At 47.2% G+C, this 23490-nt stretch overlaps 1 protein-coding gene across 3 annotated transcripts in view; it reads left to right on the top strand.

Annotated features, from left to right (window-relative positions):
* Positions 1–23490, top strand: part of ABL1 (ABL proto-oncogene 1, non-receptor tyrosine kinase) — a 139933-nt gene that overhangs the window by 90545 nt on the left and 25898 nt on the right. For all 3 annotated transcript variants that reach the window (XM_001507100.5, XM_029063644.2, XM_003428372.4), the window contains 2 exons: positions 16359–16532; positions 17065–17360. In XM_001507100.5, coding sequence (XP_001507150.2) covers positions 16359–16532; positions 17065–17360 — 470 coding nt within the window. The remainder of the gene's footprint in view (positions 1–16358; positions 16533–17064; positions 17361–23490) is intronic.

A 23490-nucleotide genomic window follows, 5' to 3' on the forward strand; every position in this document is an offset into this window, starting at 1 on the left:
CGTCTTCGAGGAGATGTGCCTTAAATCAGGCTTCGAAGTGGGTAGAGTAACTGCCTGTCGGATATGAAGAGGGAGGGGGTTCCAGGCCAGAAGCAGGACATGGGCGAGCTAGATGAGATGGAGGTACATTGAGAAGGTTGGCATTAGAGGAGCAAAGTGTGCGAGCTGGGTTGGAGTAGGAGTGTAGCGAGGTGAGGTAGGAGGGGGAAAGGGGACTGCATGCTTTAAAGCCCCTGGTGAGGAGTTTCTGTTTGATGTGGAGGTGGATGGGCAACCACCGGAGGATTTTGAGGAATGGGGAAGCGTGGCCTGATGTTTTTGTAGAAAAATGATCCGGGAAACAGAGCAAAATATGGACCGGAGTGGGGAGAGGTAGGAGGCCGAGAGGTCAGCCAGGAGGCCGATACAGTAGTCAAGGTGGGTTAGGATTAGTGATTGGAGAGCACGAGCCTGGGAGTCACAAGGACCTGGGTTCTACTCCCAGCTCTGCCACGTGTCCGCTGCGTGACCTTGGACAAGTCAATAAATACGATTGAATGAATAAATGAATTTTACTTCTCTGGGCTTCAGTTTCCTCATCTGTCAAATGAGGGTTAAGAGTGTGAGCCCCGTGTGGGACAGGGACTGTGCCCAACCTGATGAACTCGTATCTACCCTAGTGCTTAGAACAGTGCTTGGCACACAATAAGCGCTTAACAAGTACCATAATTATTATTATTATTATTATGAATATCGTAGTAGCAGTCTGGATGGAGAGGAAAGGATGAATTTTAGTGATTCCGTGAAGGTGGAACTGACAGGATTTAGTGATGGATCGACTATGTGGGTTGAATGAGCCAGAGGAGTCAAGGAAAGCACCGAGGTTACAGGCCTAGGAGACAGGAAAGATGGCGTTGCCATCTACACCACTTTCCCCCTCCCCATTTCCCACCAAGAACAACTAGAGTTGAACCTGCTGGTTTTCCATTTTCCACTTTGAAGTACTGAATTTTCTTTTGGGGGCTTGGCAGTGTTACCGTCACCCTCTCTGTTCTGACATTATCCTGCCGACAACCCTGTGGAATTGTCAACACCCAAACCTTTGATTCCGGTGAACAGTTCCCTCTGTGGCGTACCCAAGAACTTTACATTCGAATGTAAAAGGAATCCGTGAGTCGACGCCACCATCCCTCCTTCAGAAGCTCTCTGGGACCGAATTGCTTGCTCTTGTGGAAAAGTCATGGTAAGAAATTCCGTGGTTTTCAGCTAGTGAACCTGAATTACAGTGTCCGGATGAGTCCTGGAAGCACTAGTTAGGTAACTGAACAGAATGTTCAGAGGGTTGCCTGTGACCAAGATAACAGCGTGGCTATTGGAGTGCATCAGAACAGCACAGTTTTACCATCCACGGGGACACATCGAAAGAGGACGGGAAATGTATAATGAATGCTTTCAATCAGTCATATGGCTGACATAAAAGAAGGGGAGGGATTTTGAATCTTTTACAATGGCCTGTGAGAGAATGAAAAAATGTCCTACTTTTCAGTAAATACTTTGTAGGCAGAGTCAGCGTGGCTTAGTGGTTAGAGCACGGTCCTGGGAGTCAGAGGGACTTGCGTTCTAATCCCGGCTCCGCCACTTGCCTGCTGTGTGACCTTGGGCAAGTCACTTCACTTCGCTGGGCCTCAGTTACCTCATCTGTAAAATGGGGATAAGTGGGCGAGCCCCATGAGGGACAAGGACTGTGTCCAACCTGGTTACGCTGTCTCTACCCCACTGCTTAGAACAGTGCTTGGCACAAAGTGAGCCCTTAACAAGTACCATCGTTATTATCATTATTGGTGGCAAGAGCAGAAAATTAGGAGCCAGACTTCCCAGGGTTTTAGTTCAGCTCAACCCCCTTGCATGATACCATAAATTCGTTATCAATCAATCAAGCGTATGTATTGAGCACTGTGTGCAGAGCACTGTACTAAGCACTTGGAAGAGTACAGTGTAACAATATGGTAAGCAGGCAGGGAACATGTCTGCCAATTCTGTTATATTGTACTCTCCCAAGTGCTTAGTACATTGCTCTCTGCACACAGCAAGCGCTCAGCAAATGCGCTTGATTGATTGATGTGATCATACACTAGTTAATTACCTCTTTTAGGCACATGTCTCTCTGTATGGCTGATTTGATTTTACAGGCTTTTAGTTAATTTCCCCAAGCCAGTGGCCTAAAGCACTTTGAGATAATCTCATAAATAACATTCCATTAGGTGTTATGTATAATAAATGCATAACTCTAATTCTAACTCACTTTTAAAATAACAAAAGTGTATTTTTCCTTTGAACAAATTTGCCTTAAATAATGTGACCACAGTTGGCATTTTAAAATGCCCCTTTTGCCTTGCCTTTTATTTGAGCTCTCAAGTTTTGTTTTGGCAATGATTCTGTTCATAATTGGAAATGTAAATTTTACTGTGTATGCAGTATTCTTATTGTAAGTGCTAAGAGATTGACTGGGGGCCTCTTATACTTCTGACATAATATTTTATGAAGTTGGAATCAAGGAAAAAACGACTACAGATTTGAATTTCCATTCTGAGTGTGCCTTCGGGCCTGCAGTTCATTTGTTATTACAGACTGTTTTGACAGTGAGCGTTTGGTGTATGATATAGAATACTTGAGGAAAAAATGTGGATATTGTATAAGAAATTATTTGGGGCACTGAAAGTGAATAAATTAAAGATTTAACTACTAGATATTCCCCCCAAAATTGGTGGGTTTTGAGACGCGCCTACTATTTGTCAAAAATAATAATTGTGGTATTTGTTAACTATGTGATAATTGTTTACTCTATGCCAGGCATTGTTCTAAGCTCCGGGTGAGATACAAGGTAATCAGGTTGGAAACAGCCCCCGTCCCGCGTGGGGCTCACAGTCTTAATTCCCTATTTTACAGATGAGGGAACTGAGGCACAGAGAAGTGAAGTTTCTTGACCAAGGTCACAGAACAGAGAGGTGGCGGAGATAGGATTAGAACCCGTGACCTTCTGACTCCCAGGCCCGTGCTCTATCCATTGCACTGTGCTGCTTCTCCAACCATACTAAATTCTGGGGTGGGTCCAAGTTGATCAGGTTGGACACAATCCCTGTCCCACAAGGGGCTCCCAATATAGGTAGGCCAGGGAACAGGTATTAAATTCCCATTTTACAGATGAGGAAATTGAGGCCCGGAGAAGTTAAGCGACTTGCCCAAGCCCACATGGCAATTAAGTGGCAGAGCCAAGATCAGGACTGAGATGTTCTGACTCCCAAGCCCGGGCTTCTTCCTGAGGTCATGGTACTTCTTTATCTCTGTGAGGGGATCCCTGAGGAAGAGTTGCCTAGAGCCTGTTTTTTCTCCCTCTGTGAACATGTGACATGATGCCCAAAGATGCGGGCTGAGCTGGCCTGGCTTTGGGGAAAGGAGCGAGTACACAGTCACTGCAGATGGGGCGAGATTTGGGAAGCAGCGTGGTCTAGCGGATAGAGCACGGGCCTGGGAGTTAGAAGGACCTGGGTTCTAAATCCTGTCTCCACCATTCATCTGCTGCGTGACTTGGGACAGGTCACTTGATTTCTCAGTGCCTTAGTTTCCTCATCTATAAAATGGGGATTAAGACTGAGCCCCTTGTCGGACAGAGACTGTGTATAACCTCTGGACTGTAAACTTGTTGTAAACAGGGGTTGTGTCTGTTTATTGTTATTATTGTACTCTCCCAAGTACTAAATACACAGTAAGCGCTCAATAAATACTATCAAATGAATGAATGAATGATGATCTTGCATCTCCCCCGCGCTTAGAGCAGTGCTGGACACATAGTAAGCGCTCAACAAATACCGTCATCATTATTATAATGAAGTTGAAAAACTACGGTTCTTTGTGCGTGCTGTTTGTTGTCTTATGCTGTCGCGATTCCACGGACACGTCTCGCCCAGAAGGTCCCACCTCCATCTTGCAGTCGTTCTGGTAGCGTAGCCGGTAGAGTTTTCTTGTCAAAATCCGGAGGTGGTTTAGCAGCGCCGCCTTCCGCGCAGTCAACTCGAGTCTCCGCCCTCGACTCTCTCCCATGCCGCTGCTGCCCGGCGCGGGTGAGTTTTGACTTGTAGCAGATGGCCTTCCACTCGCTACTCACTGCCCAAGCTAGGAGTGAAATGGGTAGGCCTCCACTTGACTCTTCCACCTGTAGCGGAGACTGGTAGAGTACTTCGTATCATACTCTCCTAAGAGCTTACTGTAGTGCTCGGCACAAGGTAAGCGCTCAGTGAGTACGATTGAATGAATGGAAACTCTCCAGGTGCGATCCTGAGAGGGGTGCTGTTTATCACTCTTCCGAATTATCTGTTGAGTGAGAGGACTAGGCGCGATAGGGATGAAATTTGGTTCGGGCCCCAGAGCTATTGGACGGGACCAACCAAACTTAATTATGGGACATTCCATTTTTACCCTTAAGCCCATATTATGGGCGGTCATATGAGACCGTCGTAAACTGGCTTTAGAATAGCCGGAGCATGATCTCACCCACTGGAACGGAGTTTGAAATAAAACATGAAACCCACCTACTTTTTGGAAGGATCTGTTTTATAGATTTTAAAATGAAGATATTCCATGAAGTGGAGGAAATCAGCTAGTGGACCGCTAAGAAAAGAACAGTGGGAAATGAGGAAAGCTAAAGGGAATGTGACTATTCAGTTTGCTCGTGCATTGCCCCCAGATACTTGAAAAGCTTGTGCTGGGGAAGGGGAGGGGGCTCAAAAGGGAGAAGCATTCGGGTCGAAATTGTTCAAACTCCCTTTTTCAATCAATCAGAGGTATTTATGGAGCACTTACTGGGTACAGAGCACTGTACTAAGCACTTGGGAGAGTATTTACGACAGAGCCGGTAGACACATTCCTCAATCAATCTCGTAGTTGCATCGATTTAGGGAAGGCTCTAGGTGAAACCGCTGAGAAGCAGCAGGTCCTAGTGGATAGAGCACGGGCCTGGGAGTCAGAAGGGCCTGGGTTCTAATCCCAGCTCCGCCAGTTTTTTTAATGGTATCTGTTAAGCCCTCACTACGTGCGGGCACTGTTCAAAGACCTGGGGTGGATACAAAGTAATCAGGTTGGACACAGTTACCGATGAGGTAACTGAGGCCCAGAGAAGTGAAGTGACTTGCCCAAGGTCACACGGCAGACAAGTGGCGGAGCTGTGTGACCGTGGGCAAGTCACTTCACTTCCCTGGGCCTCAGTTCCCTCATCTGTAAAATGGGGATAAAAAAGAGGAGCCCCATGTGAGACGTGGGCTGTGTCCAGGCTGACTAGCTTGTATCTACCCCAGTGCTTGGTACAATGCCTAGCACATAGTAAAAGCTTAACAAATACCATAATAAAGTAGAAATTGTTCAAACTATCTTTTATACTCACTATATTAATGGAATTTATTGAGCGCTCACTGGGTGCAGAGCACTGTACTAAGCACTTGGGAGAGTACAATGCAGCAGAATGAGCAGACACGTTCCCTCCATCAATCTGAGGAATTGCATCCATTTAGGGAAGACTAAGGTCTGGATCAGAGATGCCAATAAGAAACTCTGGGAAGTTTATGTTGGATTCAGAGCTCTTTCCTTCCCTGGGGACTGCAACTTGCCAGCCATTGAAATGTATAAAGATGCTATTTCCCTGCTTTCCCAGCGCTTGGTTCACCAGTCAGTGAGTTTTGGAAGTCTTGACCTGAAACCTTCTGCATCCGAGGACTTTTTATAAACAGTTATGAGAATGACTAACAACCTGGAAGGAATACTGTAGGAGTAAGCAAAAGATAAGAAGTTCCAACTTCGTGCCCAAACATGGTTCTTCAGATGGTGTTCAAGTGTGTCGGCCAAACCTGTCCAGCTCTGCGGGATTACCCCTCCCGGCCCCACGGCATTTATGTCCCGATCCCTATTTTATGCTCTAATCCTGCCATTTGTCAGCTGTGTGACCTTGGACCTGTGTGACCTCCTCTGTGCCTCAGTCACCGCATCTGGAAAATGGGGATTGAGACCGTGAGCCCCGCCCGAGACAGGGACTGTGTCCAACCCGATTTGCTTGTATCCACCCCAGCGCTTAGTACAGTGCCTGGCATATAGTCAGCGCTTAACGAATAATGTAATTGTTATTATTATGTCCATATCTGTAAATTATACTAATGTCTGTCTTCCCCTCTAGACTGTAAGCTCCTTGTGGACAGGGAATGTGTTTATTATATTCTTATATTGTACTCCCCCAAGCACTTGGTACAGTGTTCTGTACCCAGTAAGTGCTCAATAAATACAATTGAATGAATGAAACAGGGGATCCTGGGTTTTTAGTCCTGTCTGTGAATCAAATAGGTCCCTAGGCTTTAGAAAATTTTCTGGTGTGTGGGGGCTCTAGATGTTACTAGCTGGAACCTTTTTTTTTTTTGGTATATGTTTATGTTTAAGGACTTGCTATGCACCAGGCACTGTTCTAAGCCCTGGGGTAGATACAGATTAATCAGATTGGAGCGTCTAGGTGAAGTAACTGAGACCCAGAGAAGGAAAGTGACATGCCCAGTGCTATCGCCTTTGGCGGTTGGTTCTTGATTTACATCACTGTGTATGGGTGTAAAAACCAGTGTGTAGCTGGATGGTGGATATACCGTAACTATTTAAAAGTGGTTCTACGTGTGAATAAAAACATTTTGGAAGACTTGAGAGCATTAGGGGAAAGGAAATTACAGCAAAACCACATTAAAAATAATAATAGTTTCAGCACTGTATTTATTTCACATGAGCCCAGGGTTCCCTAGAAGGAACTGAACTCGGATTAGAACCCGTGACCTTCTGACTCCCCGGCCGAGCTCTATCCACTATGCCATGATGCTTTTCAGCTACCAGTGACTGATGTCTCTGGGGTATCTACTCATCAGTAATGTTTGCGGAAAACTCATGCTTTGGGCAAGGAGGATTTCAGTATTTTCCACACAACTCTTAGTAAATCGTGGCCATTTTTAATGTTGTTTTATTTTATTAGAAGCAGCTTGGTTCAGTGGAAAGAGCACGGGCTTGGGAGTCAGAGGTTATGAGTTTGAATTCCAGCTCTGCCACTTGTCAGCTATGTGACTGTGGGCAAGTCACTTAACTTCTCTGTGCCTCAGTTACCTCATCTGTAAAATGAGGATTAAGACTGTGAGCCTCACGTGGGACAACCTGATCACCCTGTATCTACCCCAGCGCTTAGAACAGTGCTCTGCACATAGTAAGCGCTTAACAAATACCAACATTATTATTATTACTGTTTGTCAGCGCAGCCCGTGTGTTGAAATGAAACAAGAACCTGAGTTAATTTTGATATCAGCCCAGTCAGGGAATTGAGCAGAGGATCTTGGTGGTGGACCGAGACCTCACCTCCAGCATCCTGATTCTAGGACAGGAACGCGCAATCCTCCACCATAGGCTTCAGCCGGTCATTTGCGGAGAGGGGCAAGTCCGGGAGGGAGTGGGAAGGATGGCTTTGGATTTCCTGCCTTCCTGTTGAATCAGAAAGCAGTGGGAGACCTTTTTCTTCCTGTGGCCGAACATTCACATCGTCCGAACAACCCTTGCGAGCTTCTCTTTCATCAGCAATGTCGATCAGCTTGGTGTGTCATCTCCTGCCAGCTGTATGTTGCATTCTGCCTATTCCAGGTATTTTCCAATCCATCTCTCCTGTTTAGGGAGCTTTCTGAGAAAATCCAGACTCAGCAGCAGTAGTTTCAGGATAGTTCTATGTATTTTAGCTTTCCTTCCTGAACTCTGTAGAGTGCCTGGCACAGAGTAAGCACTTAACAAATATCATGATTATTGTTATCATGATTAGAGTCATTATTCTCTCCATTAATTGTCCAAGTTAAATGCGGGAAGCTGCAGGATTAGTCCTTTAAAAGGCAAATGTGTCTTGTGAATCCCTTTGAATATTTCTGTGGCCCTTTAAGTCCCCATTCAGGAAAACTCACTTGTAGAATTGTGTCCCAGAGCCACACTAGTGCACACAAACCATTTCTAGAGATCCCGTTCGCCGAAGCCAGACGAGCACGGGTTCCTGGACTGAGAGGTGATAATTCTTCAACAGTATTCTAGCTCAAGCGTGTCATGAAAGCACATGTTAGAGGAGAACCGATGTGATTCTCAACCGTGAGTTTCCTGGGGAGTGAAAAGGATTTTGGCCTACTGCTTAGAGTTATGTGGGAGTTTGCGGCGTATGCTTTGTGCAGAGCATTAAATGTTAGGGAAAGATGCCGTACCAGGATCGTAGTTCTGTTACCTATCCTAGCCCAATTGGTGGTATTTATTGAGCACCTCCTAAATGCAGTGCACCGTACTCGGAGTTTGTCGATGAATCTCTCTCATTCAACCCATATATTCAATCTATCACCATATCATGTCAGTTCAGTCTTGGCAGTGTCACTCAAATTTGCACTTTCCTCTCTATCCTAATTGCTACCCTGTTGATCCAAGCACTTTTCCTATCTGCCCTGACTACTGCATCAGCCTCATTGCTGGCCTCCCTGCCTCCTGTCTCCCCCGACCTCAGTGAGTACTTCACTCTACTGGCTGGATCGTTTTTCTGCGAAACCATTCGGTTCGTGTTTCTCCACTCCTCAATAACCTGCGGTGGTTGCCCACTTAATCCACCTTCGGATTAAGCAGAAACTTTTTACTATTGGCTTTAAAACACCCAATCAATTTGCCCCCTCCTATCTTACCTCTCCAGTTTATTACCCAACCCACACGCTTTGCTCCTATAGTGCCAACCTATTCGTTGTACCTTGAGCTCATCTATCTTGTCGCCAGCGCCTCGCCCACACCCTGCCCCTTGCCTAGAACCCCCTCCCTCTTCACATCTGACAGATCATCACTCTCCCCACCTTCAAAGCCTTCACTCTCCAAGAGGCCTTCTCCGACTAAGCCCTCATTTCCTCTTCTCCCACTACCTTCTATATCACCCTCGCGCTGCCCTTTATTCACCCCTCCCTCAGCCCCACATCACGTACGTACCTCTCCATGATTTATATTAGTATTGTCTCCCCTCTAGACTGTAAACTCATTGTGGGCATGTAAGTTCGTTAGGTTGGACACAGTTCCTGTCCCACTTGGGACTCACAGTCCAAGTATTTATTGAGCACTTATTGTGTGCAGAGCACTGGGCTAAGCGCTTGGCAGAAAGTTGGTAAATACAATCTCTGCCCATAGAAGCTTAGTCTAGTGGGGGAGACAGACATGAAAACAAATTACAGATAGGGGAGATGGCAGAGTATAAGGCTACCAAATAAGTATTCTGGTGCTGGGGGATTGGGCAGCCTAAAAGAGTAGCACTCGAGGGGAGAAAGTACTGAAAAAATGGAGGGGGATAAAGGGTGGAGGAGTGAAGATGGAGCTAAGAAGACAGGGCCCCCAAAGCGAGACAGATATTAACCTGGTTTGGATGTGATTTCCCCCTCTAGCCTGCCTGAAATCCACAGGGAAGAAGCAGAAGCAGCGTAGCATAGCGGCTAGAGCACGGGCCTGGGAGTCGGAAGGTTCTAATCCCGGCTCTGCCACTTGTGTGCTGGGTGACCTAGGCAAGTCGCTTCACTTCCCTGGGCTTCAGATACCTCATCTGGAAAATGGGAATTGCGACTCTGAGCTCCATGTGGGACAGGAACTGCGTCCATCCCGATTTGCTTGTATCCACCCCAGCGCTTAGTACGGTGCCTGGCACAATAAGCGCTTAACAAATACCGTAATTATAGGGAGCTCAATCAGAAGGTATTGATGGCAGCCTTGCCCCGCACGTGCCCAGCATGGTGGGTGCACACGGCAGGAATAATCCAGCAGTGGGCAGAGAGGTTGAAACCATCCGGTGACAGTCGGACTAGGAGAATTGAAAGAGAGAGAGGCAACAAGATGCTGCCGTAGCTGCAGGCTCTAGGGACCTGGAGGATAGTGGTGGTGTCAACTGTGCTGGGAAGCAGGATACCTTCGGTGAGCTTGGGAGGGGTGGAGAGTGCCAGCTGGGAAATTGTAGGTGGAGAGAGTGTGCTAGTCAGTCAGACGATTTTATCCGTTGAACACTTACTGCTTGCAAAAGCATGGTGCTATGTGCTCGGGAGAGCACAGTACGATAGAGTCTGGTAGGCACAGCCCCTACCCTCGAGGAGCTTGCAGTCTGATAAAGAAAGCTGGTGGAGAGCCTTGACACCAATACTAATAATAATAATAATTGTGGTATTTGTTAAGCGCTTACTCCGTGCCAGGCACTGTACTAAGCACCAGTGTGGGTACAAGTAAATTGGGCTGGACACAGTCCCTGCCCCACGTGGGGCTCACAAGTCTCAATCCCTATTTTACAGATGAGGTAACTGAGGCCCAGAGAAGCGAAGTGACTTGCCCAAAGTCTCACAGCAGACAAGTGGCAGAACTGGGATTAGAACCCATGACTTTCTGACTCCCAGGCCCCTGCTCTAGTTTTTGTTTGATGCGGAGGGAGAGGGGCAGTCATGGGATGTTTTTGAGGAGCGAAGGGATATGGTCTCTGGAGGTAGTTTATGATGTAGCCTGAAGAGGTAGGGAGACCAGTGAGGATGTTGACCTAGATTAACAGGGATATGATGAGAGTTGAACCAGGGTGGCGGCTGGTTTGTGGGGAGACGAAGGCGCGTATCCAGAAACGGTGCGAACGGGCTTTAGCGGTTGACTGAGAGTGAGAGCTGAAAAATGGGAGATTGGAGGATGACATCAAGCTTGAGGCTTCCGGAGCAGGGGGTTGGTGGTGGTCTCCACGGAGGTGGGAAAGTTGGGAGGAAAGATCAATTCAGTTCGGGGCGTGGTGAGTTTGGGATGTTGGTGAGACGTCCAAGTGGAGATGTCTCGGAGGCAAGAGGAAATGCAAGATTGAATAGCAGGAAAGAGGCCTGGGATAAAGTGTTATATGGGCAGGGAACGTGTCTGCTAATCCCGTTGTATCGTACTCTCCCAAGTCAGTGCTCTGCACACAGTAAGACCTCAATATATACGACTGACTGATTGAAGCCAGCCCAGTTCAGGCCAGTTCAACCCAGCCAGGTGGTAAACAAACTCTCACGGGGAAAATCAGCGAAGACGTTAACTGCTGCCATCCTCACCCTTCCTAGTCCCTGTAATACAGATATTTGTTTTAGAATAATTCTGGGAGTCAGCTGACCCGGATTCTAATCCCAGCTCTACCATTTGTCTGCTGTGTGACCTTCGGCAAGTCGCTTCACTTCTCTGGGCCTTAGTTACCTCATCTGTAAAGTGAGGATTAAGATTGTGGGCCCCATATGGGACCTGGACTGTGCCCAACCTGATTAGCTTGTGTCTTTTCCCCACGCTTAGTACAGTGGCTGTCACACAGTTAGCACTTAATGAAGACCATAAAAATGAAAAGAGCATTCTAGTAAGCTCTTGGGAGAATATAGTAGAAGCAAGACACATTTTCACTATCCACTGGGAGTTTACAATCTTAAGAGGTGGACAGGTAATTATAATTATTTACAAATATTTGGAGCAAGAGAAAGGACAAGTATGTAATAGGAAGTAGTTCAGATGTGTCAGGATGAATATAGCCAAATAAATCATTGAATAAGCAAATAAAATATGCAGAGATACATCAATTTTAGGAAAAGAAAGAAATGTATAAATGCTGGGGATGGAGTTGGGCCGGGACGACTGGGATGTTAAGATGCAATCAGGGACAGCTTCCCGGGCGGAGGGGGAATTTGGGGAAGATTTTGTTGGATTCGGTCAGGGAGAGGAATTTACAACGTATCCCTTGTGTTGTACTTTTTCAAGCACGTAGACCGTCGCACCCAGGGAATAGTAAATACCGTTACTGCCGCTGGTTTAAGGCAGGTGAAATACAGTGGGGGAGGTGAGAACAAGGTACTAAACGTAAAAGATGAACTCGGGAGGAATGAAAAGCATGAGCTGGGAAGTAATGGGGGAAAAGAACCAACCTATCATATGGGCGGAGCCGGTGGGAGCTTTTGCTTGACGTAGAGAGGACCAAGAAGCCGTTGGAGGTTTTTGAGGAGCAGAGGGATGCGTGGCAAGGAGGATGACTGGGACAGCGGCACATTCTAGGGACTGAAGGGGAGAGATGCAAGAGACTGAGAGATGAGTGGGAGAATGATGCAATGTGTTATGACAAATTGGACCAGTGTTTGGGAGGAGTGGAAGAAGTGCATCCGGGAAAAGTCACGACGCAAGAACTGGCCGGATTTAGCAGCCGAATGAACGCAAGAGCTGAAAGACGCTGAGGAACCGATAATGATAATAATAATGTGTGGTATTTGTCAAGCGCTTACGGGTGCCGGGCACTGTACTAAGCGCTGGGGTGGATATAGACGAATCAGGTTGGACATAGTACCTGTCCCACGTGGGGTTCCCTGTCTCAGTCCCCATTTTGCAGGTGAGATGACGGAGGCCCAGAGAAGTGAAGTGACTTGCCCAAGGTCACACAGCAGAGAAGTGGCAGAGTTGGGATTAAAACCCATGACCTTCTGACTCCCAGGTCCATGCTCTATTCATTATTCAAGTTTGTGGGCTTCTGGGACAGGGAAAATGGTGATGAATAAAGATAGAAAAGTTCGGACGAGGGAAAACGATCAGTTTTAGAACATACTGTTTGAGTGCAGGTGGGGCATCCTCCAGACTAAGCTGGTTGTGGGCAGGGGACGTGTTTACCAACTCTGTTAGAGTAAGCGCTTAGTAAGGTGCTCTGCACACAGAATGCTGAATGTTTACTTTCAGGGAGCTAAAACTCACTGAAAGAATGAGGGTAGAACTCCTTGAAAGAGAGATTAGTAGGGGACCAGAGCAAAGCCTTGCGGAACTCCCAGAATTAGGGGTTGGGAGGTGAAAGTGGAGCCAGCAAACAGGCCGAGGAGGAGCCATCGTAGGGGTAGAAGGACAACCAGGAAAGGATCGTGTTATCAAAGCCCGCTGGTGTTGGGAGGTGAAAGTGGAGCCAGCAAACAGACCGAGGAGGAGCCATCGTAGGGGTAGAAGGACAACCAGGAAAGGATCACGTTATCAAAGCCCAGTGGCGTTTCAAGGAGTGTTCGTCCACAGTGCTGAAGAAAGCAGAGAGGTCAAGAAAGATTAGGACAGAGTAGAACCCATCAGAATTTGACTAAGGAGGTCATTTAGCTGAGGTGGTCATTGGTGAGTGTGGTAGCAATAATTCATTACATCCATAACTTAGTGTCATAATTGATTATATCAGTAATTTATATTAATGTCCCCTTCTAGACTGTAAGCTCTTTGTGTGCAGGGCAAGTGTTTACCATTTCTGTTGCATTGTACTGTCCCAAGTACGTAGAACAGTGTTCTGCACACAGTAAGCTCTCAATACATATGATCGATTGGTTTCTGTAGAGTAATTGTTGCGGGTCAAGAAGAGGGGACCAACCCTAGTCCCACTTGCTTCCATCTTCAGGATAATTTAAATGTCGGGATGGAATGCTGGAGAGTTCGCTTCTGCCTGTCCCATTCTTGCGGGCCAGAACTCGACCCCATGGGTTCAGTTATTTGAATGGATGCTAGTTTGAGTAATAATTTTAAGAAGTTTGGAAACCCAAACCAAGGTGGCATGTGCCTTTCCAAAATAGCCAAATCCCATTATGTTAGTTGGTATGGACTAGCCCTAGACCCAGTTAGTAAGCTCCTAAGCCTCTTGGTGCGCAACGTTAAGAAGCCAAAGCCGAACATCTCCGTGACAGTTCAAAATAGTTATGCAATAGGGATGCTTAGGGAATAAATAACATAAAAATCAGCAGGGTTATTCCACAATCTGGAAGATGTTGTTGGTGGAGTACTGAGTGTGTTTTCTGTTTTGACCCCTTCCATGATGACCAACAAATTGGGTCAAGATCCCACGTGGGGCAGACACCGTGTCCGATCTGCTTTTTCTTATCTCCTCAGTGCTTAATACCATGCTTGGCACGTAGTAAGTCAATCTCTCAATGGTATTTATTGAGTGCTTTCTCTTTGCAAATCACTGTACTAAGCGCTTGGGAGAGTAGAATACAACAGATACAGAACGTGTCTGCCAATTCTATTGTTCTATATCAAGTGCTTGGGGGAATACAACAGAATTTGCAGTTACATTCCCTACCCATAATGAGCTTACGGTCTACAGTAAATGCTTAACAAGTATTATTATTATAATTATCATCTTAATTATTATAGATGTGCTTGGATTTATTAATAAAGGTATAATCTAAGCACTGGTGGCCTTCTGTCTTTACCAAGATACCAGAATTGAAAGTTTCTCTTTTCCACCAAAGTTGGTTTGCATTCCAAACGACCGCCAGTTTATTTCAGAATCGTGTTTTCTGAGGGGTGGAGCAGTTCATCCATTCAGTCGTATTTATTGAGCGCTTATGTGTGTGCAGAACACTGTACTAAGCGCTTGGAAAGTACACTTCGGTAGCAGACAGAGACAGTCCCTACCCAGCAATGGGCTCGCAGCTAGCGGGCTCAATGTAGAACCCAGCAGCTCCACTTGACTGTAGGAAGTAATTGTGCTTGTGTTCGATGTCATTTCAGAGCGGGGTCAAAAAGGACGCCCCCTAGGGAATGCTTTTCTTCATTTTATTCCCAATTCACTACCTTCAAAAAGTCACTTTCAGTCTTTCCTCTGGCATAGATGTTGGGCGCTTAGTATTGAAAATACTATCCAGTCCTCTACTCTCGCAGTAATTTTGGACATACTTCCTGACTCCTTACTCGATTAGACTGTGAGCCCCTCATTGGGCAGGGATAGTCTCTATCTGTTGCCGAATTGTCTATTCCAAGCGCTTAGTACAGTGCTCTGCACATAGTAAGCGCTCAGTAAATACTATTGAATGAATGAACAAAGGTGAATGCAGGCCAATTAGAGAAGGAGGGGACCCTAGCCAAGAGCTGGGTGGGCGTTCTCTGGGTGTGCAGGGAAGGATAACGGGACCATTGGTCAAAATGACATTATAATTTCTCCACCCTCCCATGATGGGCTCAGGGGAGCTGAGAGATTCCTCCCATCCCTCTAGGTTGGATTTAGAATGCTGAATGTTAAGGGCACACTCTTCCTTTTCATCGTAGTCCAGTTAACAAGGACAAGCGTGAACATGAAGTCTTAGAGTCCCAGAACATGAATGTAAGCCCCCATTTATTTATTTTTTGGTATTTGTTAAGCGCTTACTACGTGCCAGGTGTTATATTAAGCATTGGGGTAGGTGTGAGGTAATCAGGTTGGACATATCCATGTCTCGCATGGGGCTCGTAGTCTTAATCCCCATTTTATAGATGTGGTAACTGAGTCACAGAGAAGTTAAGTAACTTGTCCAGGTTCACACAGCAGAAGAGTGGTGGAGCTGGGATTGGAAACCAGATCCTTCTGACTCTCAGGCCCATCCCTCTCCATTAGGCCATGCTGCTTCTCCATTGGCTTAGATTCCTGATGAGAAAGTGGCCGCTGATAGCTCAAGGTAGCTTGGAGAAGTCGGTAGTGTGGCCTAGTGGAAAGAGCATGGGCTTGGGTGTCAGAGGTCCTGATTTCTAATCCCGGCTCTGCCACTTGTCTGCTGTGTGACCTTGGGCAAGTCACTACACTTCTTTGTGCCTCTATTCCCTCATCTGCAAAATGGGGATTCGATATCTGTTCTCCCTTCTACTTAGACTGTGAGCCCCATGTGGGAGCTGATTATTTTGTATCTGCCCCAGCGCTAAATACGGTGTTTGGCATGTAGAGCTGAACAAATTCCTCAATTATTATTAATTATTATTTTGCTGTCCCTGCTTTGGAAGTACCAATGAGTTGAGCGGGATGAAGGCATTTTCTCTCCGTTACGACGTGTGTGCAGTGCGCAGGTCCATTAAGGTTGACTCTTTTGACGTGTCTAAAATGACTCGTTTTGAATTGTCAGACGGTATTAGAAAGGTGAAAGATTGTTTAGGAGCAAGAACCTAATCAGCTTGCTCAAACAAACTTGGAGAGTGCTTAACATTTTCCACAAAATTAAAATTCAGGAACAGTGAGCTTTGGCACCTTTTTTCGTGCGTGCGTGAGGACTACAGATGTCAAGATACTTAATGAACTAGAAATGTGTGCAGAACACTATACTAAGCGCTTGGAAAGTACACTTCGGTAACAGATAGAGACAGTCCCTACCCAACAACGGGCTCGCAACTAGCGGGCCCAACGTAGAACCCAGCAGCTCATTGCGGGTTGGAAAAATCGGCTGGTTTTTCTATTTCAACTGGGAATTAACCTAGGGTTTTTTTTTTCGCCTGCTCTCCTTCCAGTTCTCTTCACTCCTCCGTCTCTTTTCTCCCTTCTCTTCCAGAAGCCCTTCAGAGACCAGTAGCATCTGATTTTGAATCCCAAGGCCTGAGTGAAGCAGCTCGTTGGAACTCTAAGGAAAATCTTCTTGCTGGTCCCAGTGAAAATGACCCTAACCTTTTTGTTGCACTCTATGATTTTGTGGCCAGTGGAGACAACACTCTAAGCATCACTAAAGGTAAGAGGGCTGTGCGGGCCACCCATGGTGGTTTGGAGAGAGAAAATTTGGCAGACCTAGGGCTTGACTAAACATCCCTTTGGTCATTTAAAGAATAGCTTTATGTTTGGCTTGAAAACTGTCCCAAAGTGCAGGAAATGGTTTCTGGAGAATGCTTCTTTCAGACGAGCGTCTCGTACGAGATTGTTCACAGAAATGAGGTCCGACTCCCAAAGTGGTGGTCCTGCGTGGCTGATTTGATTGAAAACCGCAATCCACAGTAATTTCATCCCTTCGGAGTAAATTTAAGAATCGAGATTATTCAGCCCTCTAAGAATAAATTTTCGGGTGAATCTTTTGCTTGAACTTCATAGCACTGAATTTTAGCACGTGCAGGCAGAGCGACAGGAATAGAATCTAATCATTTTTGCCGCTACGGGCAAGCTTATTGAGGAATCTAGAGGGATCTACTGGCAACTCCAGAAGAATAAATGGGGGAGGATTGGTATGTTGAAGAAGGCGTGTTGCAGTCTACCTTGTCTTTCTCCTCCAGGTGAAAAGCTCCGCGTCTTGGGCTACAATCACAACGGGGAATGGTGCGAAGCCCAGACCAAGAATGGGCAAGGGTGGGTCCCCAGCAACTACATCACTCCAGTAAATAGTTTGGAGAAACATTCTTGGTACCACGGACCGGTCTCCCGCAACGCGGCCGAGTACCTGCTGAGCAGCGGAATCAATGGGAGTTTTCTGGTGCGGGAGAGCGAGAGCAGTCCAGGGCAGAGGTCCATATCATTGAGATACGAGGGAAGGGTTTACCACTACAGGATCAACACTGCATCCGACGGAAAGGTAGGAAACGGGAGGGGAGGCGGGAAGCGTCGGCACTCGGATCAGGGGACGTCCAAAGGGCCTGCTGATGAGATTCAGTTTTGTTTACGAATGTCGCACCCAACTTCCGAAGAAGGAGACTTTGCCGGGGTTAGAACTGAAATATCAGTGGTGGTTTTCATTGCCCTAGAAGAGCAAGAGGATGGTACTTTGACTCCGTGCCAACACAATTTCGTTCTTGGGAGACAGTCATAATAACAATAACAATAATAATAATAATGATAGTATTTATTAAGTACTTACTATGTGGTATTTGTTAAGCGCTTACTATATGCAAAGCACTGTTCTAAGCGCTGGGGGATACAAGGTGATCAGGTTGTCCCACGTGGGGCTCACAGTTTTCACCCCCATTTTACAGATGAGGTAACTGAGGCACAGAGAAGTTAAGTGACTTGCCCAAAGTCACACAGCTGGCAAGCGGCGGAGCCGGGATTCGAACCCACGAACTCTGACTCCCAAGCCCGGGCTCTTTCCACTGTGCCACGCTCCTTCTCTATGTGCCAGGCGCTGTATTAAGAGCCGGGGTGGATACAAAAAATCAGGTCCCTGTCCCATGTGGGGCTCACAGTCTCAATCCCCATTTTACAGATGAGGTCACTGAGGCACAGAGAAGTGAAGTGACTTGCCCGAGGTCACAGAGCAGACAAGTGGCAGAGCCGGGATTAGAACCCGTGACCTTCTGACTCCCAGGCCCGCGTTCTCTCCACTACGCCGTGCTGCTTCTGAGTCATCCCCGTGGGTTACTCATCAGGCTAGCCTGCCTGACCTTTTCTTCACTCGCAATCGGAAACAGTGTTTCCTACCCTGTGCCTGATGGCGAAAAGGGAAGAATAAATTTAAGCCGAACCAGAATTATTTTTCTTTCCCGAGAGCCACAGCTCTACGTGACGGTGCTATCGGCGTAATGGCTACCCAGTTATGGTGGTGATCACCTTCTGAAGCTCTGAACTAGATTCTCCCAATTTGGAGGTTGCTCCATTAGAAATAAATTAAGTCCTTTAATAATGTTGGGATTTGTTAAGCGCTTACTATATGCAGAGCACTGTTTTAAGCGCTGGGAGAGATCCCGGGTCATCAGGTTGGCCCACGTGGGGCTCACAGTCTTCATCCCCGTTTTACAGATGAGGGAACTGAGGCACAGAGAAGGGAAGTGACTTGCCCACAGTCACCCAGCTGACAGGTGGAAGAGCAGGAATTCAAACCCATGACCTCTGACTCCCAAGCCCGGGCTCTTTCCACTGAGCCACGCTTTAGGAGGTGCAGTAACTCTCTCAGACCCTGAGGACGCCTTTTGGGGAAGCAGCATGGCCTAGTGGCTAAAGCTTGGCCCCGGGGAGCCAGAGGACCTGGGGCATAATAATGATATTTGTTGAGCGTTTACTATGGGTCGAGCACTGTTTGAAGCACTGGGGTAGGTACGAGCTAATCAGGTTAGACACAGTCCCTGTCCCACATGGGGCTCAAAGTCCCCATTTTGCAGATGAGATAACAAGCACCGAGATTATTAAGTGACTTGTCCAAGGTCACACAACGAATAAGTGGCGAAACCGGGATTAGGACCCGGATCCTACTTCCAGATCCTTACTCTATCTAGGCCAGGCTGCTTCCCATGGGGTTCTAATCCTGGCTCTGCCACGTGCCTACTTGTGTGACCTTGGACAAGTCATTTCACTTCTTTGTGCCTCAATTTCTTCTACTACAAAATGGGGATTCAATATATGTTCTCCCTCCTGCTTAGACTGTGATGCCCTTGTAGGACAGGGACTCTGTTCCCTCCGATTAACTTGTCTTTCCCCCAAGGCTTATAACAGTGCATGACACATAATAAACACTTACGAAACATCATAAAAAAACAAAAACTCTCCTTTTGGACAGTGTAGCCCTATGTTAGCTTGCTGACATTGAAAACTTGCACCTCAGCAATGTAATTTACCCAAGGAAACGATCAAGAATTCAGTCCAGGTGGGTATTAGGCAGCTTAATAGTTTCTTTTCCTCACAGATGTCTAATCAGTGCTTTGAAATAGTGGCAGACAAGCTGGTTCTTCTACATCAACTTGCCAGCTGACAGGTGATTTCAAAGAGAAAAAAACCTCTGAAAGCGTTTGGGTGGAAAGGGCAGTTTGCAGAATGAAGTCTCCTTAGGAGTCGGGGCCAAGTCCCAAGCCCTTTGGCATATGAAAATCCACAATGTACAGGGCAGCTCCCTTTGATTCCGTACAGTCCACGAGGGAGCGATTTGGCCGGCTGACATGTACTCCGGGGAAACGGATTGGACCTCTGGCCGAACCGAACCCCTTTCCCTTTCCCCCTCCCCAACGACCCTCCCTTCAGCCGCCTGCGCGCCTGGAGGCTCCTCGCCGTCAGTCAGCCTGACCGAGGAATTTAATATCTGCGAGTATTGCAGCCGGGATGAATGGCTTTGGTGGGATCATATCCTGTGACTGAGTGAAAACAGCATCGGGGGTGGGGGGGGGGGAGAGGTATTGCAAAAATGTGCGCAACAACTGCCGTTGGCCTGAAAGTGCGCCTGACATAGCGGAGCTTCGATTCAGCCCTTTTGCAAGTTTCCAGAGGAAAGTTTAAGGGCGGAAAGAGGGGCAGGCCGGGGTTGACGGCATTTCATTATTGTTGTTTTTTGTATTAGCTAAACGTTAAAAAAAAAAATCACCCTGGAATACAGCGGATCTGCAAATAAGCTCCCCGAGGATTTTCCTCCGGCCTCCACCCTGCTGGCTCGTGTTCCTCTCTCCCCTCTGTTCTCCCCCCGGGTGATTCAGGAGGGTTTGCAAAATGACACTTTCCAGCCAACCCACCCAGAGTCGACCGATCTGGGCCACTAGCCCGTTCCTGAGAGCTTTTGTTGTTTGGAGCTGGAAACACTGAAGGGCCAGGCCCCTGCTCAGCAACATAATTGAGCAATCCGTTTTTTCCATTTGCTCGAAACTCTTGGAGTTCACAGAAATCCAGTTCCCTGGGACTTTATCACTCCATAGTTCTTCTTTATTATTTCATTCTTTCCCAATCTTAGGACCCTCGGGCGACAAGGTAGAACTTGAAGGGGGATGGCTATTCGATTTCTTTTTCTTTGGGTTGTGGGTTTTTGGCAGTGGGTCTCCCCCGGGTTAAGGGAGGTGTAGAGTATCAGCTTTCCAGCAGTTCTATGCAGTCTTTGTCAACTTTTTCTCTTTTCCTTTCCGTGAGAGAGATGGACAGTCTTTCTTTCCGTTTTCATTTGATTAGCCGTGGCAGTCGTCTGATACGTTGAGTTGACACACACCTGATTTGGACGAAAGCTGCGTTAGAGGACACAAAGCTCGTCAGCCGCAGCGTCGTGGGTTTTTAAGTTTATTCACCTTGAGAGGTGAGGCCGGAGAGTCTGGGTTAGAGCCTGAAGATAATCTGAACAGGCAAAATGGCCGAGAATGAAGTGAACTAAGTTCAGAAGCAGCGTGGCTTAGTGGGTAGAGCACGGGTGTAGGAGTCAGAAGGATCTGGGTTCTAATGCCGGCCCCGCCACATGGCAGCTGTGTGACCTTGGGCAAGTCATTTCACTTCTCTCTGCCTCAGATACCTCATCTGTACAATGGGGATAAAGAATGTGAGCCCCATTTGGGACAGGGACAGTGTGCAGCCTGATTAGCTTTTATCTACCCCAACACTTATAACACTGCTTGGCATATAGTAAGCACGTAGCGAGTATCATAATTACCGTTGATCCCGCCTCCACCGCTTGTCTGCTGCGGGACTTGGGGCAAGTCACTTCACTTCTCTGGGCCTCAGTTACCTCATCTGTAAAATGGGGATTAGGACAGTGAGCCCCATGCGGGACAGGGGCTGTGTCCAAACTGATTAGCTTGTATCTACCCCAGCGCTTAGTACAGTGCTTGGCACATAGTAAATGCGTAACAAATGCCAGAAAAGCAAACCTTCCTGATGACTTTTCAGAACAGAAGCAGCAGGGCCTCAGGGAAGGCGCAAAGGACTGAGAGCCGGGAGATCTGGATTCTAATTCTGGCGCCACCTTTTGCCTGCTGGGCGACCTTGGACAAGTCATTTAATTTTCTCTGGCCCTCAGTTTCCTCAGCGGCAAAATGGGGATTCAGTACCCGTTCTCCCTCCCCCTTAGCCCGTGACCCCCAGGTTGGATGGGGATTGTAATTAATCTGATTGCATTGTAGCCATCCCAGTGCTTAGCACACTGCTTTGCATTATGGTAAAGAACTACCTAGAGGGAGCGTAGGCATTCAGCAAAACAGCCTGTAAACAGGGTCTTTAAGAAGCGTGACAGCAGCATCCTGTCAGCAAAGGTTGCTGGAGTCTAAGCTCAGTTAAGTCTCTGGGTCTGGTTGTCAGGAGTAAAGAGGATTCTTGGTGAATTTATTTGACAAGTGTCTTTCAGGTTGGGTGAAAGATTAGAAAGAGGCCATCCTGGAAACGCTCTCTGAATGTTTATAGAACTTCCTGCAGAGCATAAGTAAGATGCCATTCACAGCTGCTAATTTCACTGTCTTCTCCTTACATGCCATGAATTCTCGGTGTAGAATGTAGCCCATCGACACGATGCCAGCCCGGAGGAGCAGCGTGGCTTCGGTCCCCCTGTTCCCGACCGTGAGCCCGTCGTTGGGCAGGGATTGTTTCTATCTGTTGCCGAATTGTACATTCCAAGCGCTTAGTACAGTGCTCTGCACACAGTAAGCGCTCAATAAAGACGATCGAATGAATGAATGAAAAGAGCACGGACCCAGGAGTCAGAGGACCTGGGTTCCAATGCCGGCTCCATCGTGCGCCTACTGTGTGACCCTGGGCGAGTCACTTCACTTCTCTTTGCCTCAGTTACCTCATCTGTAAAATGGGGGTTCAGTACCGGTTCTCCCTCCTATACTTAGACTGTGAACGCTGGGTGGGAAAGGGACTGTTTCCGTCCTGATCATCCTGTATCTTCCCCAGAAATTAGAAGCGTGCTTGACAAGAACCGCAATTATTATGTGAGGAAAAGTGAGAGAGACAGCAGACTTGAATATGAGAACAAGTCCAGGAAAAGAATGTACAGGCTGTTTTTTAGCAGGGTTGTGTTAATATTTAATACATTTCAGTATGTAAATTTTATGCTGAGAAATGAACTAAGTTACAGGAATGGTCAATTTAATTATTGAGAAGGAATAAAGTTGGCCCATTAAACGAAACAGCCATAACTCTCTGAACTCTCTTTAACAAAGTAGCCTGTAAGGAAATAAAGTTTCCGAGAACAATTCTTTATAAACCAGGGCTTAGGGGGAACTATTCGTGTTCTGTGACGGATAGGGCTTGAGCTCCTAGTACCTGAGGGAGATCTGCTCTTCTGCAGAATTTCACTGCCACCTGGAGAATCGGGGCAATGCGTCTTTTCTCCCTGGTGAGCTTGGAAGAACCGGCTTTGGCCTGCTGCGCTGGGCAGTATATTTCTAGAGGTTTCCGTACCCCGAGGAGCATGTGGTTGGAACAGACAGATTTCCTCTTTTCCTGTCCCCTTTCCCCTGATTAATGAGAAACAAGGGGAGGGGACTGTGATCAGGGAGAAGAAACGGGAAGAATCAAATTAATGTTGGTTTTGGCTACCATTGAGGAAGACAAGGGAAGGTGAAGTAGGTCACCAAAAAGGGAGGGGCGGGCGGAGAGAGGCAGGGGCAGAAGGACCGGACCAAGCAGCCAGAGGGTCAGAGCCGCCCCCATCCTGCTACCCCAACTCTGTAGCCCCTGAACCCCCTCTGCCCCTGCTGGCATGGATGGTAGGCAGAACCCATCACAAAAATGTAGGGAATATGTGTTTATTGTCATATTGTGATAATGTTGGTATTTGTTAAGCGCTTACTATGTACAGAGCACTGTTCTAAGCGCTGGGGGAGATACAGGGTCATCAGGTTGTCCCACGTGAGGCTCACGGTCTTCATCCCCATTTTACAGATGAGGGAACTGAGGCACAGAGAAGTTAAGTGACTTGCCCACAGTCACACAGCTGACAAGTGGCAGAGGCGGGATTCGAACCCATGACCTCTGACTCCCAAGCCCAGGCTGTTTACTCTCCCAAGCGCTTAGTACAGCGCTCTGCACAC

This window comes from Ornithorhynchus anatinus, chromosome 4 (genome assembly GCF_004115215.2).
Source record: "Ornithorhynchus anatinus isolate Pmale09 chromosome 4, mOrnAna1.pri.v4, whole genome shotgun sequence".
Lineage (NCBI taxonomy): Eukaryota > Metazoa > Chordata > Mammalia > Monotremata > Ornithorhynchidae > Ornithorhynchus > Ornithorhynchus anatinus.